The 15866-nt window shown below is 39.5% G+C and overlaps 1 protein-coding gene and 1 non-coding gene across 2 annotated transcripts; one reads left to right on the plus strand and one right to left on the minus strand.

The window, feature by feature from the left end:
• Positions 1-7419: 7419 nt before the first annotated feature.
• Positions 7420-8136, minus strand: LOC138367123 (uncharacterized). Its single transcript, XM_069328527.1, has one exon. It carries the CDS (start codon positions 8134-8136, stop codon positions 7420-7422), a length of 717 nt encoding a protein of 238 aa, XP_069184628.1.
• Positions 8137-9623: 1487 nt separating this feature from the next.
• LOC138367325 (5S ribosomal RNA) lies at positions 9624-9742 on the plus strand. Its single transcript, XR_011229308.1, has one exon. It is a non-coding gene; the product is annotated as a 5S ribosomal RNA (ribosomal RNA).
• Positions 9743-15866: the final 6124 nt, after the last annotated feature.

The following is a 15866-nucleotide window of genomic DNA, read 5'->3' on the forward strand; positions in this document are numbered from 1 at the left end:
GAAGTTAAACAAGGTAACTGTAGTTGATGTATACCCACTATCTTTGCTAGATGAATGCATTGATCAGATTGCGACTGCGTTGCTCGAGCATGCATGGCGTGGCGTCTACAAGTTACCAACTAAAACCCACATGAAACCTCTAGATACTCTGCTATCAGAGAGTAATACTAAAGAACATAATTATAACTAATTTATATGCCTATAAAACTGCTAAGGTGTAAATAAGGAATTAAGTACAATCATTAAACTGAAATAATTACAGGGGTGAATCAGTGGCGCTAGCTGGATACACTGCACGCATACTGGAACATCCCAAATATGGTCATCTCCCCATGAGACGCCATAGTCTCCCCCCCCCCCCCCCCCCCCACAGGAATGAACATGCAATAGCATTAACAAATATTCAATACAGGCACAGTACAGCGTGCTACAGTTAAATCAAACATATATATACTGGAACATAACTAGATACAATGTTTTAATTAAATAACTGAGGAAAGAAAAATAATGGACATACATATTTATCATGATGAATGTTTGAATCAAATATATAGATTCGTAACATAGAGCATACTTAGATGATATTGTGATTTTTAGTAGGTGTTGGGAAGACCATATTTCTAGTTTGACACAATTGTTTGCAGTATTATGACATGCTAATCTAACTGTAAATGTAAATAAATGTAGCTGGGCTAAGGGAACAATATTTTACTTGGGACATGAGGTCGGACAAGGTAAGATAGTCCCGTTGCAAGACAAGATCCAGACAATCGTGGATCACCCAGTACTAACGAGCAAGAAATCTGTGCAGAGGTTTATTGGGATGTTTGCATATTATAGAAGATATTGTAAGAATTTTTCCATTGTGGCTGCATCCATAACTAATCTTCTTAGAAAGCAAGTAAAGTTCAAGTGGACACAGAAGTGTCAGAACTCTTTTCAGAAATTGAAAGGACTTCTCTCAACGTCACCTGTATTAGCCAGTCCACAATTTGATATATCTTGAGATTCTTGAGATGATTTCGGAGCTTAGTGTCCCCACGGCACAGACCTCGACCAGGCCTCCACCCCCAGGAAACAGCCCGTGACAGCTGACTAACTCCCAAGTACCTATTTACTGCTAGGTAACAGGAGCATCAGGGTGAAAAAACTCTGTTCATTGTTTCTCGCCTGCGCCCGGGATCGAACCTGGGACCACAGGATCACGCGCCCAGTGTTCTGTCCGCTCAGCCACTGGCTCCCACGTTTATAATGCCATTTATTATAAACATTTATTATTCTATGCGTTTATTATTATTATAAACACTTATTATTTATGCGTTTAAGCCACTTATAATGCACATAGACGCTTCGGATCTAGGAGCAGGTGTGGTACTTTTCCAGGTAGGACCAGATGATTTAGAGCACCCTGTATAATATTTCTCTCGTAAATTTGATATGGCACAAACTAATTATTCTGTGGTAGAGAAGGAAGCTCTTTGTTTGATTATGGCGGGTAAGAAGTTTGAAACATACCTGTCAGGTAATCAAGTTGTCATATTCACAGATCATAATCCCCTGATATTCATTAACTCCATGAAATGTAAGAACCAAAGAATTCTTAGGTGGTCTTTGATTTTACAAGAGTTCAACATAGTAATTAGACATATCCCTGGAAGGCAAAATGTAATTGCTGATGCCTTATCCATGGGATTCCCCATTGCAGTGCCCTAATGTGAATTGTTCTTTACATGAGGATGTCTTTACCTTTTGGTTATGTCATATGTTTAATTTTATTGATTGTTTTATACATTGGTTTTGTGTTGTTGGAGTACACAATGCTATACTCTTAATGTTGTCAAAAAATTAAATTAATCTTCAGTTAATTAATTTTTTCCTTAAGGACAGGGAGGGATGTTACGAATCCATATATTTGATTCTAACGATTATCATGATAAATATGTTTGTCCATTATTTCTTTCCTCAGTTATTTAAAAAAAACATTGAATCCAGTTGTGTTCCAGTATATATATGTTTGATATAAATGTAGCATGCTGTAGTGTGCCTGTGTTAAATATTTTGTTAATGCTATTGCATGTTCATTCCAGTGGGGGGAGACCGTGGCGTCTTATGGGGGGATGACCATATTTGAGATGTTCCAGTATGTGTGCAGTGTATCAAGGTAGCGCCACTGATTCACCCCTGTAATTATTCCTGTTTATTTATTGTACTTAATTTATTTTACACCTTAGCAGTGTTATAGGCATATAAGTTAGTTATAATTATGTTCTTTAGTATTACTCTCTGATAGCAGAGTATCTAGAGGTTTCATGTGGGTTTTAGTTGGTACCTTGTAGACGCCACGTGGGTAGAGCTGGCTGGTGTTGACATGTTGATGGGATAAGTCTGTGGTATTTGTTTATTGTTTAGTAACATAGTTAATTTCCTGGTTAGACCATTATGTGCATACCCATCTACCCATTTAAGTTGTAAAGTAGTGATCAGTGTTTATATAATGATATTGTGTTATTGTAGTCTGATGCATTAATATTTCTGGTTGTCGGTATTTCCATTTATATATTTGTATGTTCTTTGTTACCCTTACTTTAAGTATATTGCTTTGTTGAGTAAGCAGTTGAGTTATTTACTCTAGACTCTTTTAGTAGGCAAGGCCGTATTATTATATATTTATTAACAACTGCAACAGAGGAACCATACCCAGAGGTCAAGGGTAGTAACGTAGGGCTGGTGGAGCCTCCCAGACGTACCAATAACTTAACTACTTGGCCACGAGGTCCACTATTTGTCAAGAATCCAGAGATATTTAATTTCACCCGATTGACAGTTTTCAATTTCAACTGCTCAACTAAATGTTGTGTAATAAAGGTCTTCTGTGAACTTTGGTCAAAAAGACCTCGAGTGTTAACTCTAGATTTCTTATTAACTTTAATTGAGCAGTGGGCAATGTAGTGGAATTACCCGAATCAGGTCCAAGCACATTAATTTCCTGATGCACTTTGCAGTATTGTACTGATGTAGAATTAGTAGAACCTTATGAGGATTCGTAGAATTTAATTGAACCTTTCTACACAAGGTAGAATGATGTGCACATTTGTTGCACTTGTTGCACAAACGAAAGGTGACTGTACAATTATTAGGTTCATGAGAACCCATGCACTTGGTCCATCTGTGCAATTCTTGCAGATGTTTAATCCTAGAATTACTGTTAGGAAAGATACTACATTTGTAAATGAGATGTTCTTGTTCACAGAACAAACACTTTCTCTCTCTTGCAGGATTTGTCATCTTAGTAAATGCATCAACTACAGTCTCAGAGGAAGTTACAGAATAAATACCTTCATTACCCCTCTTATTTCTAGTGAATGGAGTAGATTTAGGTTTGTGTTTATTGAACTTAATCGAAGTCGATTTTGTTTTGGCTGAATTCTCAGCATAAGGCTGCTTGTACTCAGGTTTTATCCTATCATGAGTTTTTAGCCTATTAACCGTGATTCTTAATCCCTCAAAGAATGATCGAGAGTGAGAAACTCGGTTTTGTAGTGAGAGTAGATTTCTGCTAAAATATTACAAGGAAGTTTTCTCTGGAGAAGCAACTTAATTTATCATTCGGAATCTGGTACATCAACTTTAGTAGCTAAGGCTTTCACAAGATACTCTACCTCCAATCTGAAGTTCTGAAGGGAGTCTGGTCTGTTACTGGGTGAACTTATATCTAATAATTGATAATATAAATTAGCTATGCTTAACGCTTTGTTGCAGTAATTTAACTCCAACAGTTGTATAGCCTCATCATAATTATTTTCTGTGAGAGCTAAGTTATTTACGACCTTCTTAGCTTCCCCTTTGAGAAGGCTGTGAAGGTAAGAAAATATAGATACCGTATCAATAGAAGGATCAACATAATAGATGTTGTATCAGGCACTTGCTGCACATGTGCAACTCCTTGAGGTGCTTCATCCTAGTAACGCGATCAGGAAAGCCTTGACACTGATAAATGGTATGATTCTCTTGACAGAATAGACAGCATCTCCTTCATGTAGTAGATGCAGAAGTCACAGCTCGGGTTGACAAATGGACTGCAGGTTTAGAAAGGCTGACTGGATAAGCACCATGCTGTTATTTGCTTGCACCTTGTAGCACTGTGTTTGGGTGGATTTTCAATCTCGCACCTGGGATTTAAGTACTTTGATTTAGTATGCTTGCACAGTGCAGCATTATGCTGCCCTCTTCAACACCTATTGCATGTGTTCAATGGGGTCTCACAGCTGGTTGCATTATGGGGTTTGAGACACCTAGTACATCCGTGTAGCTGCTTGAGTCGTCTGACTCGGGTGTCTCTATTAGGATAACTTGTACATTTATATGAGGAATGATCTTGATGACAAAACACACATAACCCTCGACCTACAGCTCGTTTAAGGGGCACCGGTTTAGGTGAAACTGCAACTACAGGTTGTGAAGGTTTTGCTGCTTGCATATGCTTGCTGTTTTGTTTTTTAGGATTACTTGTTGTACTCTTAGGTCTCACTGATAAATCAGTATTCGATCTGTTAATGCTAGATGAATTATTTTACCCGTATTACCTAGACTGTGTCACTTTAGGAGGCTCAGTTAAAGAATCTGATGTGGGTTCATATTCTATAGTTTCGGTGTAGGCTACAAGCGCCAGGTTTGCTTGTCTCTTCTTCACGACTAAATGCAAATCTTTCATGAGACCCCATTGTAATTACAATGTAATGTAATTACAGACTCCAATGTAATTATATTGTGCCACCAGGATCAACTTCATTCCGCATTGTGCGTAGTTGATATGCCCAAATCGCCTACGCTCCAGGTGGAACAGGACACATCCACCACTGTACAGCGCTGTGAGGTACAACAAGAAGTTAAGGTGCTTAACACCATGTCTCATAATAATATAACATTACCTACTGCACAACTATAATTAAATAACAAGAATTATTATGCATTATGTATTATTGCATTATATGCAATATATTTATATACACGATATACTTGATACAATATACTTATGCATTACGTTGAATTGAAATTTATGTGGGAAAAGTCCAACTCTCAATATTAATAATAATCATACAAATTGAATACTAAGATAACTCTGAAGGACCACCTCCTTTTATATAACAAGAAGGAAAACAAATTAATGTGAAATAACCCAAAGAACCAGTGGCTTATAGACCTAGAATAAATTAGTAGAGTATTAAGAGTATTAAATGAACTGTAGCTACAATTAATTAAAGAGTAGACTTAACGCATAAATCTGGGGGTTACATATTAAAGGATAAATATATCCCTAGTATTATTTCAGCGCTGGTTTCAGCTGAAGTAAATAGTTAGAAAATGAATGAATGTAAATTTGTCTAATTACACATTGAAATATTATATACATGCATAAGAAATGAATAGCACATGTATAAGTTAAAATCATGGAAATAAATCAGTTAAGAATGTGACTAAAGTATTTACGAAAAATTAGTATGAGGGCTTAGCTGTAAAGAAGACTTCACAACGTTCATTTCACAGCTCAAATACTCGTAGACGTATTCTCGTTGCCATGGTTGTTGTTGAGATAGCAGGGCAATGGAAACCGCATGAAGGGGAAGATTATCTCGGCTTGTCCTCACAATCCACGCTGGAATTACAATAAAATTATAGAAAATGACTATCTTGAGGTTATCTTGAGATGATTTCGGATCATTTTTTAGTGTCCCCGCGGCCCGGTCCTCGACCAGGCCTCCACCCCCAGGAAGCAGCCCGTGACAGTTGACTAACACCCAGGTACCTATTTTACTGCTAGGTAACAGGGGCATTGGGTGAAAGAAACTCTGCCCATTGTTTCTTGCCTGCGCCTGAGATCGAACCCAGGACCACAGGATCACAAATCCAGCATGCTGTCCACTCGGCCGTCCGGCTCCCTGGCTAGTAAATTATTTTAGGCTAGTAAATTATTCCATTATTCATTAGAAAAGGTGGGGACATAAATACAAGGGAAACTAACGTGGGCTTTGTGGTCTTCTTGCTAACATCACTGTTTTTGTGATCTTCTTGTTATGTAACGGCGAGCAACATACACATTAATTTATGTGTGCACACTAAAAAACTAACATAGGAACTGTTATACTTATTATGCTCGCCGAGATCGTGTCTGCTCGATCAAGACCAGATCGACTCGTGTAGGAGTCGTTGATGGTCCTTGACGTTCGCTGATGCAGAAGGTCCGTTTACGGGATAAATATAAACTCCTAGACACGAGAAATTAAACCAGTATTGCCTGCTTGACCACGTTGTTCTCTCTGTAATGGTGTCCACATTGCAAGCCTGTGAGTGCGCGTGACAGAGTGACTCCCTCCTCCTTCCCCCTTGCTCGGATACGCATGCGCAGAACACTCCAAAGTGATCTCGAGCTCAAAGTATTATATTAACTGGTAATTAGGGAAGTAAGGAACCATGACAAGTACTTATGTCACGGATAAATATATTAAATCATAATACCTCTTCTCACAAGGCAATAGGTTAAATTAACAATGCACAAATTAAACGAGAAGGGTTGACAGGTATTTATTTTACGTCGCAGTAATACATACTGATGTAATCAATCTTATTATATGACCGAGTTCATTACTCAAAGGTAAACGAAATAATTACACTCTTTCATAAAGAATAATACTTAGAAAGAAAAAGCAGTTAACTGGACTCGATAATATTTCCAACAAAACGTGGAGGAGTTCATGTTTCAGCTTGATGCTGTCTCCCGACGGCATGAGGACTAGGAAGGATCTGACAAAATATTGCCTTACTATAGAAACATTTATTATGTTAATTCTACGTATTAATGATGTTAGTAAATGCTAATATTAGTAGCTAAAGGAGAATAAACTGTTGGTTATTTAAAACATAACTCCAGGGGGGGGGGGGAATTTCGGGTCGCAGTTCACTGTTGAGTACTGACATACCTATCTCTACCCTGAAATTATATTATAAGGTTAGTATGTCAGTACGCACGTAACGGATGTTCCGACTTTGCGTTAGCAGGTAAGACTCTAAGTCTTCATGGGAACATAAATTAAATATAATAACATTAAAGTGTTACATCATCTAAAACAAGAATTTCTAAATCTGCATTGAATCTATAACTTGTGTCGTTATGACGTGTAAGGGATAAATTACTCGGTCACAGAATGATTCTGTAAACTCAAAAATATTCAAGAATAGATGGTATTTATGGGTAGGCTGTGTTCCACAAGACTACACCTGTAAAATAAATTATAAATTTAATCTTATGATGTCATTCAAGATCAAGACGACTTCGAATGGTCAGTGGGATCACTGTCTAGGGTCATAGTGACTTGTAACTTTTGAGTTACTGGACATCAACCCAACTGTATCATAATGATCGACTCAAATCGAATGATAAATTAACTGCAATTCCTCAGAATTAAAATATTGCAGAAGTTTCAATTTACACTGTTGAGCAGCAACTCTAGATGGTCGTGTGCTCTGTTGAACAGTATCCTTGTTTTCTGAAACTTGTGGTAAAGTTGACTCTGTTGAACATTCATGTTCAGCTAATTCTAGAGCTACAAACTTCTCCAATGTTTTCCAGGTAGTAGTGCATCGACACAAATCCTTTACTATTCGTAGGATACCTTGACAATCTGGGTGGACAGCAACAATCTTGCCTATAGGCCACTCTGACCTGGGTCCATCACTGTCGACTAACACTAGACCTCCTGGTTTCAGTTGAACTTTATTATAGCGGCTCGAAGCTCCATAATGGTATTCTCTCAGAACGGTGAGATACTCACGAGTCCATACTTCATTCCTCTTGTCTATTATCCTTGAAAGATGTTCATAACTTTCCACCAAGTTGCTCCTTTCAACATGTGAGGGGTCAGCTGGATCCTCGTCTGCTAGAGATATTAGAGGGCTCAGAAGACCACCATGAATTAAGTGTGAGGGACTCAGGGCTTCTCTCTGGGAGAAGTCATCTGAAAGGTAGGTCAATGGTCTGTTGTTGATTCGTGCCTCAATTTCTGTGACAAGGGTTTCCAGTTCAGTGAGATTAATTTTCTGCCGATGTAGGGCTATTTTCAGGCATTTCTTGACAGTTCCCATCATCCACTCGTAAAAACCACCTTGCCAAGGGTCTCTTGGAGGTATAAATTTCCAGTGACATTGTCTCTTGTTTTAATACTGACTCTACCTCTGGATGGTTCCATATCTCTCATAGACAGTCTTCTCCGGCCATAAAATTTGACCCATTATCTGAAATCATCAATCTGGGGTAGGATCTGCGTGCAGCAAATCTACGAAAAGCTTGGATAAATGCTTCTGCACTCATGTCAGAAGTTACTTCTAAGTGTACGCCTTGCATGGTTGCACACGAAAAGACACAAATGTTGGCTTTCACCGGAATTTTATCTGGAGTGTCTGTTATCATTAAGGCTCCTGTATACTCAACACCTGTTGTCTCAAAAGGACGAAGTGACCAACCCGTTCCTTAGAGAGTGGTGGAGGTCCTGGGTAAGGACACACTCGAGCATCATATCTTCTACAGACTACACAAAACTTAATAAGTGATTTGACAATTTGGCGACCTTGGGGAAGCCAAAATTTCTGTCGAAGGTCGGTGAGAGTGTCTAACACTCCACCATGTAAAGGGCCATATTGATGGTGATGTAAAACTATAAGTTTGGTGACGATGTGGCAAAAGGATTGGATTTTTAGTCTCCAAGTTAATCTCTGCATGAAGCAGACGTCCTCCACACCTCAGTAAATTATGGTGATTTGAATCACACCAGATGCCCAGAAACGTAGTTAGTTTATCTGGAAGATGTTCATACTCATTCAATACTCATCCTGTATTTGACAGGACTGGAATGTTCATACTCATTTAATACTCATCCAGTATTTAATAGGACTGGGAAATTGATATCTAATTACTATCTTATTAAGAAAATCAAATACATGTGCAGTTACTCTTAGTAACTTACTTAAACTAGAATAATAAAGAGGATTGATAGCCAAGGATCGAGGAGGTTCTGGGTCCATCTTGGGTGCAATGATATTGGTCACGATGACTTGTGGCTTTTGTTCAGGCCACTGACCACTAATCAACCATGGAGGTCCATTAAACCACATCTGAGCCTTAATTAGCTGTTTTAATTTTAAACCTCTTGATAGGTAATCGGCTGGATTATCCTTAATACGGACATATAATTAGATATATTTTCATTTCATTTTTTAACAGTTTTTCTTTTATTTCAGTGATGGGAACATCAGATCACTTGATGTTCCCAATTTTCTGATGGGAACTTCAGACCATTTGGAAGGCATCGGACGAGGGAGTGGGGAATGGTGGGGGATGACGAGGGGATTGAAGTGAGAGAGGGTGGGGAAGACGAGGGGACAAGGGAGGGGGTGATGGTGGGGAAGGACGAGGGGACGGGGTAGTTTGGGATGGTAGTGACGCAGGGATGGGGGAATGGAGAATGGCGGGGAGGACAAAGGGACAGGGGAGTGGGGCATGGTGGGGAGGATGAGGGGACGGTGGAGTGGGGAATGGTTGGAAGGCCGAGGAGATGGGTGAGGGGGAAATGGTGGCCAACGGCCATACCACGTTGAGAACACCGCTTCTCGTCCGATCAGCGAAGTTAAGCAACGTTGGGTTTGGTTAGTACTTGGATGGGTGACCGCCTGGGAACACCAAATGCTGTTGGCAATAATGTTAACTACGGGCTCACCATAGCCCGTGTTACTTGGAACTTTTTGTTCCTTTTTGTTCCAGGTAGCGAATCTTTAAAAAAAAAAAAAAAAAAAAAAAAAAAAAAAAAAAAAAAAAAAAAAAAAAAAAAAAGGGAAATGGTGGGGAGGACTGGGGGACAGGGAAAATTGCTTTGGCCGGGTTACTTAACATTTATTGTGTAATTTACTATATTATTTTGTGAACATTTTTTGAGTGCTACTGAATGTTACTGTCCCATCGAATGGTCATAATGAAGAGCTAGCCAAGCGTACTTCCAATAGTGACATTCAAATATTCCTCAAATCTTTATTACTTGCTCTTAGATAGGTAAGTTTAACCTCCAAGGAGGTAGTAATAGCCTAGTCAGAACATATTAGGCTATCCTTACGATATTTGCCACTGGATGGGCAAGTATCCAAGTTACTTTAGTAACACTTATTCAAGTCCCATAAAACTTGAACATAAAATCACCATGGCTACTCCTTAGAAGTTAAGAAGAACCTTAACAGGTCTTAAAGGCCATTTAACTAGACTGCTCAATAAGTCTGAAACCTTATCCAAAGCAACTCCCATTGATTACCATAAATTAGAGGTATCTCTGCAAGTAGCTGATCTTAAACTTGACCAAATTAGGTCTAATTGTGTCCTATATCAATGTACTAAATGCTGCAGACATTGAGCCTGTGGAAATAGGCCAAGCCATAGCAGAAACATCTCAGTACAAAGATGACACCCAGGATAAACTTAATGTTTTAACTGATTTAGTAGACAAACATGAAGTAAATCCAAAAGTGACTGTATCTCAATCCAATGTATTACAACCAGAGGCACGTTTACCTTCTTTAGACTTGCCTACCTTTGCTGGACTGGATGAAGAAAATTGGGATACATTTTGGACGTCATTTAACGTCCAAATTCATTCAAAACCTTCTATTGATAAGGTATCTATATTTTCTTACCTTCACAGCCTTCTCAAAGGGGAAGCTAAGAAGGTCATTAATACCTTAGCTCTCACAGAAAGTAATTATGATGAGGCTATACAACTGTTGGAGTTAAATTACTGCAACAAAGAGTTAAGCATATCTAATATATATTATCAATTATTATATATAAATTCACCCAGTATCCCTTCAGAAGTTTAGGTTGTAGGTAGTCTCTTGTGAAAGCCTTAGGTACTAAAGTTGATGACCAGCTTCTGAATGGTCAGTTAAGTTGCTTCTCCAGAGGAAACTTCCTCGTAATATTATAGCAGAAATCTGTTCTCACTACAAAATCGAGTTTCTCACTCTCGATCAAATATTTGAGGGATTAAGAATCACGGTTAATAGGCTAAAGTCTTATGATAGGATTAAACTTAAGTCCAAGCAGCCTAATGCTGAGAATTTAGTAACACCAAAATTGATTTTGATTAAGTCCAATAAATACAAATCTAAATCTACTTCATTCACTAGAAATAAGATTGGTAATGTAGGTATTTATTCTGTAACTCCCTCTGATACTAGTTGATGCATTTACTAAGATGACAGATCCTGCAAGAGAGAAAGTGTTTGTTCTGTGAACAAGAACATCTCACTTATAAATGTAGTGTCTATCCTAACAGTAATTCTAGGATTAAACGCTTGCAAGAATTGCATAGATGAACCAGGTGCATGGGTTCTCATGACCCTAATAATTATATAGTCACCTTACGTTTGTGCAACAAGGGGGTGCCCATCATTACGCCTTATGTAGAAAGGCCTAATCACAATCAACGAATCCTTATAAGGGTTCTACTAATTCTACGTCAGTACAATACCGCAAAGTGCATCAGGAAAATAATGTACTTGCAACTGAGTCGGGTAATACCACTACCTTGCCCACGGCTCAATTAAAGTTAATTAGCAAGAAGTCTAGAGTTAATACTCGAGGTCTTTTTGACCAAGGTTCACAGAAGACCTTTATTACACAACACATAGTTGAGCAGTTGAAATTGAAAACTGCTAATCGGGTGAAATTAAATATCTCTGGATTCTTGACAAATAGTGGACCTAGTGACTACCAAGTAGTTAAGTTATTGGTATGTCAGGGAGGCTTCACCAGTCCAAAACAAGCAGTAGTTGTGGACCAGATTCCTTCTGACCTGCAGGTTACAGGTCTTGCTCACACTGTTAAACATCTCAAGCCCAACTGCATGAGGCTAGCTGACTACAAAATAAACTCCAATTGTCTCAGTGACGTTGGGATCTGATATTGGAGCTGATTACTATTACAGATTTATAACTGTATGCACTAGACAACTAGGTATGAATTTGATGTCATCAGCTAGAGGCAAGTTGCTTACAGGACTTTTGCTTTTCCAGCAGAATTCTACTTCAACTAGCAAACAACCAAATAATGCTATAGTGGCATGACTAGGCTCGGAACAGTCACCCCTACAGATCAGAGACATATCTGAAGATAATGAGTCTGATCCCCCTGTATATAAATTGTGGGATTTAGACACCTTGGGTATAGTCCCTGAAAAGCCTAGTCCAGATGATACATGGACTTACCAGCAATATCTTGATACTGTTGTATACAAAGATAAACAGTATTGGGTGAAGCTGCAATGGAAGTATAATCACTCACAACTCCCAGTAAATAATTTTATGGCAGCATCCCAATTAAAATCTCAATTAGCAAGGTTACAGAAACAACCTAATAAATTGAATCTGTATCATTAATTGATACACCAACAACTTAACAATAAATTTATAGACATTGTTGATAAAGATGACCATAAAACAGGTCATTATTTACCACATCATGCTGTCATGAAAGAGTCAGTGACGACACCAATAAGAATAGTCTTCAACTGCAGTGCCAAAATAAGGGCAGACAGCGTATCATTAAACGATTGTCTACAAACTGGACCTAGCCTAACACAAAGGCTACAAAATGTACTGTTACGATTCCGCTCTGGCATTTTCGCCTATACTGTAGATATCCGTAAAGCTTTTTTAACAGTAGGCTTGCAAGAAGAGGCTCATGATTTTACTAAATTTTTCTCCGTAAAGGATCCACAGGATCCTAATAGTGACATCATCACCTACCAGTTTGCTTCAGTATTATTCGGAGCCACGTCATCACCATTTTTACTCCTAGATACCTTGGACACTCATCTGAAGAAATCGAAGAGTTCCTATAAGGCTGAAATCGGTAACAACTTGTAAGTGGAAAACTTCCAGGGAACTACTAATGATGAAATTAAATTGGTAGAAATTTACCATGAGGCTAACCGTGACCTGCTAGGGGCCAATATGCCTTTACAATCATGGGCCTTTAATGACCAACAACTAAACCAGATAATCAAGAAAGAATTTTCCGGCTATCAGGTACCTAATAAATTAAAAATTCTGGGCATGGAAAGGAGCACAATTACTGACAAGATGAATGTCAAGTCAGTACAAACTAATAAATCACCCCTAACCATGAGAAAATTGCTTTCATATGTCAGTCAACTATTTGACCCTGTAGGTTTGCTTAGTCCTATTTTAATTAGGGGCAAAATCCTCATGCAAGAGTGCTGGCAGAAAAATATGGGTCGGGATGATCAGTTACCTATTAAGCTGCACGACAAATGGCAGACACTAACAACGGATTTTAATCAATTAAGTGTTCTGAAATTTCCACGTAACGCCTTAGGACAAAATGTACCCACAGATTTACATGTGTTCTTTAATGCATCAGGCAAAGCATATGGCGCAGTAGCCTATTTAGTCATAACACAACAGTCACTTCTGCTTACTTCAAAGGCAAGAGTAGCCTCAATTAAAAAGAGGTCCTTACCCCAAATTGAGCTGACTGCCTTCTTAGTAAAAGTAAGGTTGGCTCATTGCCTGACCAAGACACTCAGTAATATTCACTTTGATGAGATAGTAGTGTGATCAGAGAATGAGGCAGTCATACATCGAGTAAGAAATAATAACAACAAAACTCCCTACTTTAGTAACTGAGTCAGAGAATTATATACATGAATTATCTGCTGGATATAAATTGATGCATGTCCGTATTAAGGATAATCCAGCCGATTACCTATCAAGAGGTTTAAAATTAAAACAGCTAATTAAGGCTCAGATGTGGTTTAATGGACCTCCATGGTTGATTAGTGGTCAGTGGCCTGAACAAAAGCCACAAGTCATCGTGACCAATATCATTGCACCCAAGATGGACCCAGAACCTCCTCGATCCTTGGCTATCAATCCTCTTTATTATTCTAGTTTAAGTAAGTTACTAAGAGTAACTGCACATGTATTTGATTTTCTTAATAAGATAGTAATTAGATATCAATTTCCCAGTCTTAGAAGATATATTAGACAGAAGCCTCGCTCCGTTGAGCTCCCGTCAGAAGGGAACCCCTAGTGATATATCTCGAAGAGAAGAGAAGTGTGCAGACGTACCAGCTGTGGAATCGAGCCGGGAACGTTGTGGTCTCAAGTCTTGGTCGACGAGAAGAGTATTAAGCAGCCCAGAGACATTATTGTGGGCCGTGGAAGCGCCCTGACCAAGCTCTGTCAGAGGGATAGCGCCCTCGACCAGATAATCTGTGGTAAGCACGATATACGCAAGTTCATAGTGATTGCTTGTAGTTGGTCGTGTGCCCAGCGACAGTAGCAATGTTTATTGATAAGTTAGACATGTTTTACTAAGGCAGAAGGCCTGAAATAAGAGAGTGGAGAGGGAGGAACACGGAGCGACGTCCGTCCCCTCTGAGCGCTGGCAGGCAACTGAGGGAGCCTGGCTCCTGACGGCGAAGGACCCTCCCAGCGTGAGTGAGGACCGCCGCCGGGCGAGGTGGAGTATGGACCCGCCCAAAACGGGGGAGTCCACACTCACTGTATGTAGAGGACAGATAGAGGTTGGAGGCAAACATATTGTGTGATTATTTTTGTTTATGTGTTAAAGGGGAAACAATTTTATTGGAGTGTCGATGGGTTGCAGGTTTGTCTTTGGGGAAGAAGTTGCTGGGAACTTCGAAGCCAGCACAGAGGGAGTAGTTGATGAGACTCCAAAGTAGTGGAGCAGAGGACCTCGAGCTGTGAGGAGAAGCAGTGAAGAGGAGTGCCACGTGCTTCTGTAGAGGTGGAGAAGCACCATTGTTGCTCGAGGGAACTTCATGGTGTAGCAGCCAAGAGAGCTGTGGAGGACCCCAGCAGAAGGGTGAAGCACCGTAGTTGCTCAAGGAAACTTCATGATAGCAGCCTGGAGGAGCTGCAGAGGATCCTGGTAGTGGAGCCCTGAAGAACCTGAAGATATCAGGGTAGTGAACTTCCAGAGGTGGAAGGGAAGTTCTGGTGGATTACTTGTAGGGAGTTAATAGTGTTTGGTTGTCATTAGCATGCAAGACGCAGTGAGAGGTGAGTGATTGTTGGCATTCTTATGTCAAGGAGTGTTTTATACTGAAGTTTAGAGTTACAGACGTAGGCTGGATTACCTACAGATGTATGTGTTCTAGGACTGGTAGAGTGATCGATTGATCATTGTTGTGTATCAATGAACATTTATACTGATATATGTTATTGCATTCAAATGCTGATTTTCTTTGTACACATTTATAGATACATATATATATTCTCTTGCTGATGGTGCAACAGTGTATGTAGACTTGATCAACTTAAGGAGGTTGATAGTATCAGGTGGTGAACCAGGAGATAGGACACCACTTGATAAGCTGATGATAGAGTTCTGATGATGTTGGAGTGCAACCTGATTGTAATAGTATTGAGTATAGGATTCATTATTACTGTATGTGTGTATGTATTGTGTATGTGCTTTGTCCAGTAAATGTATCCCAATTTGCCGGTGTTTGCCCTTGTCCTAGTGAGGCTTCCCAGGAGGTAGTAAAGAAGGAGAGAGAGAGAGAAAGAACCAAGAACCACTGCTGTGGACAGGGTAGAAGGTAATACTAGTAAGTCATAGGGGATTGAGGAGATCATATCTCATATGGAGAGAGTGGGGAGTCACAGCGGCTCGAGTGGGTGTGTGCACGTGACAACGAGGCTAAGTGTTGGAGCCGCATCCCCTAAACGTGTGACGTTGAGCCCCTCTCCAAGAGCCAGAAGCGCCAAGGGTGATCTCCTAG

Source organism: Procambarus clarkii, chromosome 21 (genome assembly GCF_040958095.1).
Source record: "Procambarus clarkii isolate CNS0578487 chromosome 21, FALCON_Pclarkii_2.0, whole genome shotgun sequence".
Taxonomy (NCBI): domain Eukaryota; kingdom Metazoa; phylum Arthropoda; class Malacostraca; order Decapoda; family Cambaridae; genus Procambarus; species Procambarus clarkii.

Excerpts from the sequence above, each read along its gene's own strand:
- LOC138367123 (XM_069328527.1), bottom strand. The coding sequence starts at position 8,136 with ATGGGAACTGTCAAGAAATGCCTGAAAATAGCCCTACATCGGCAGAAA.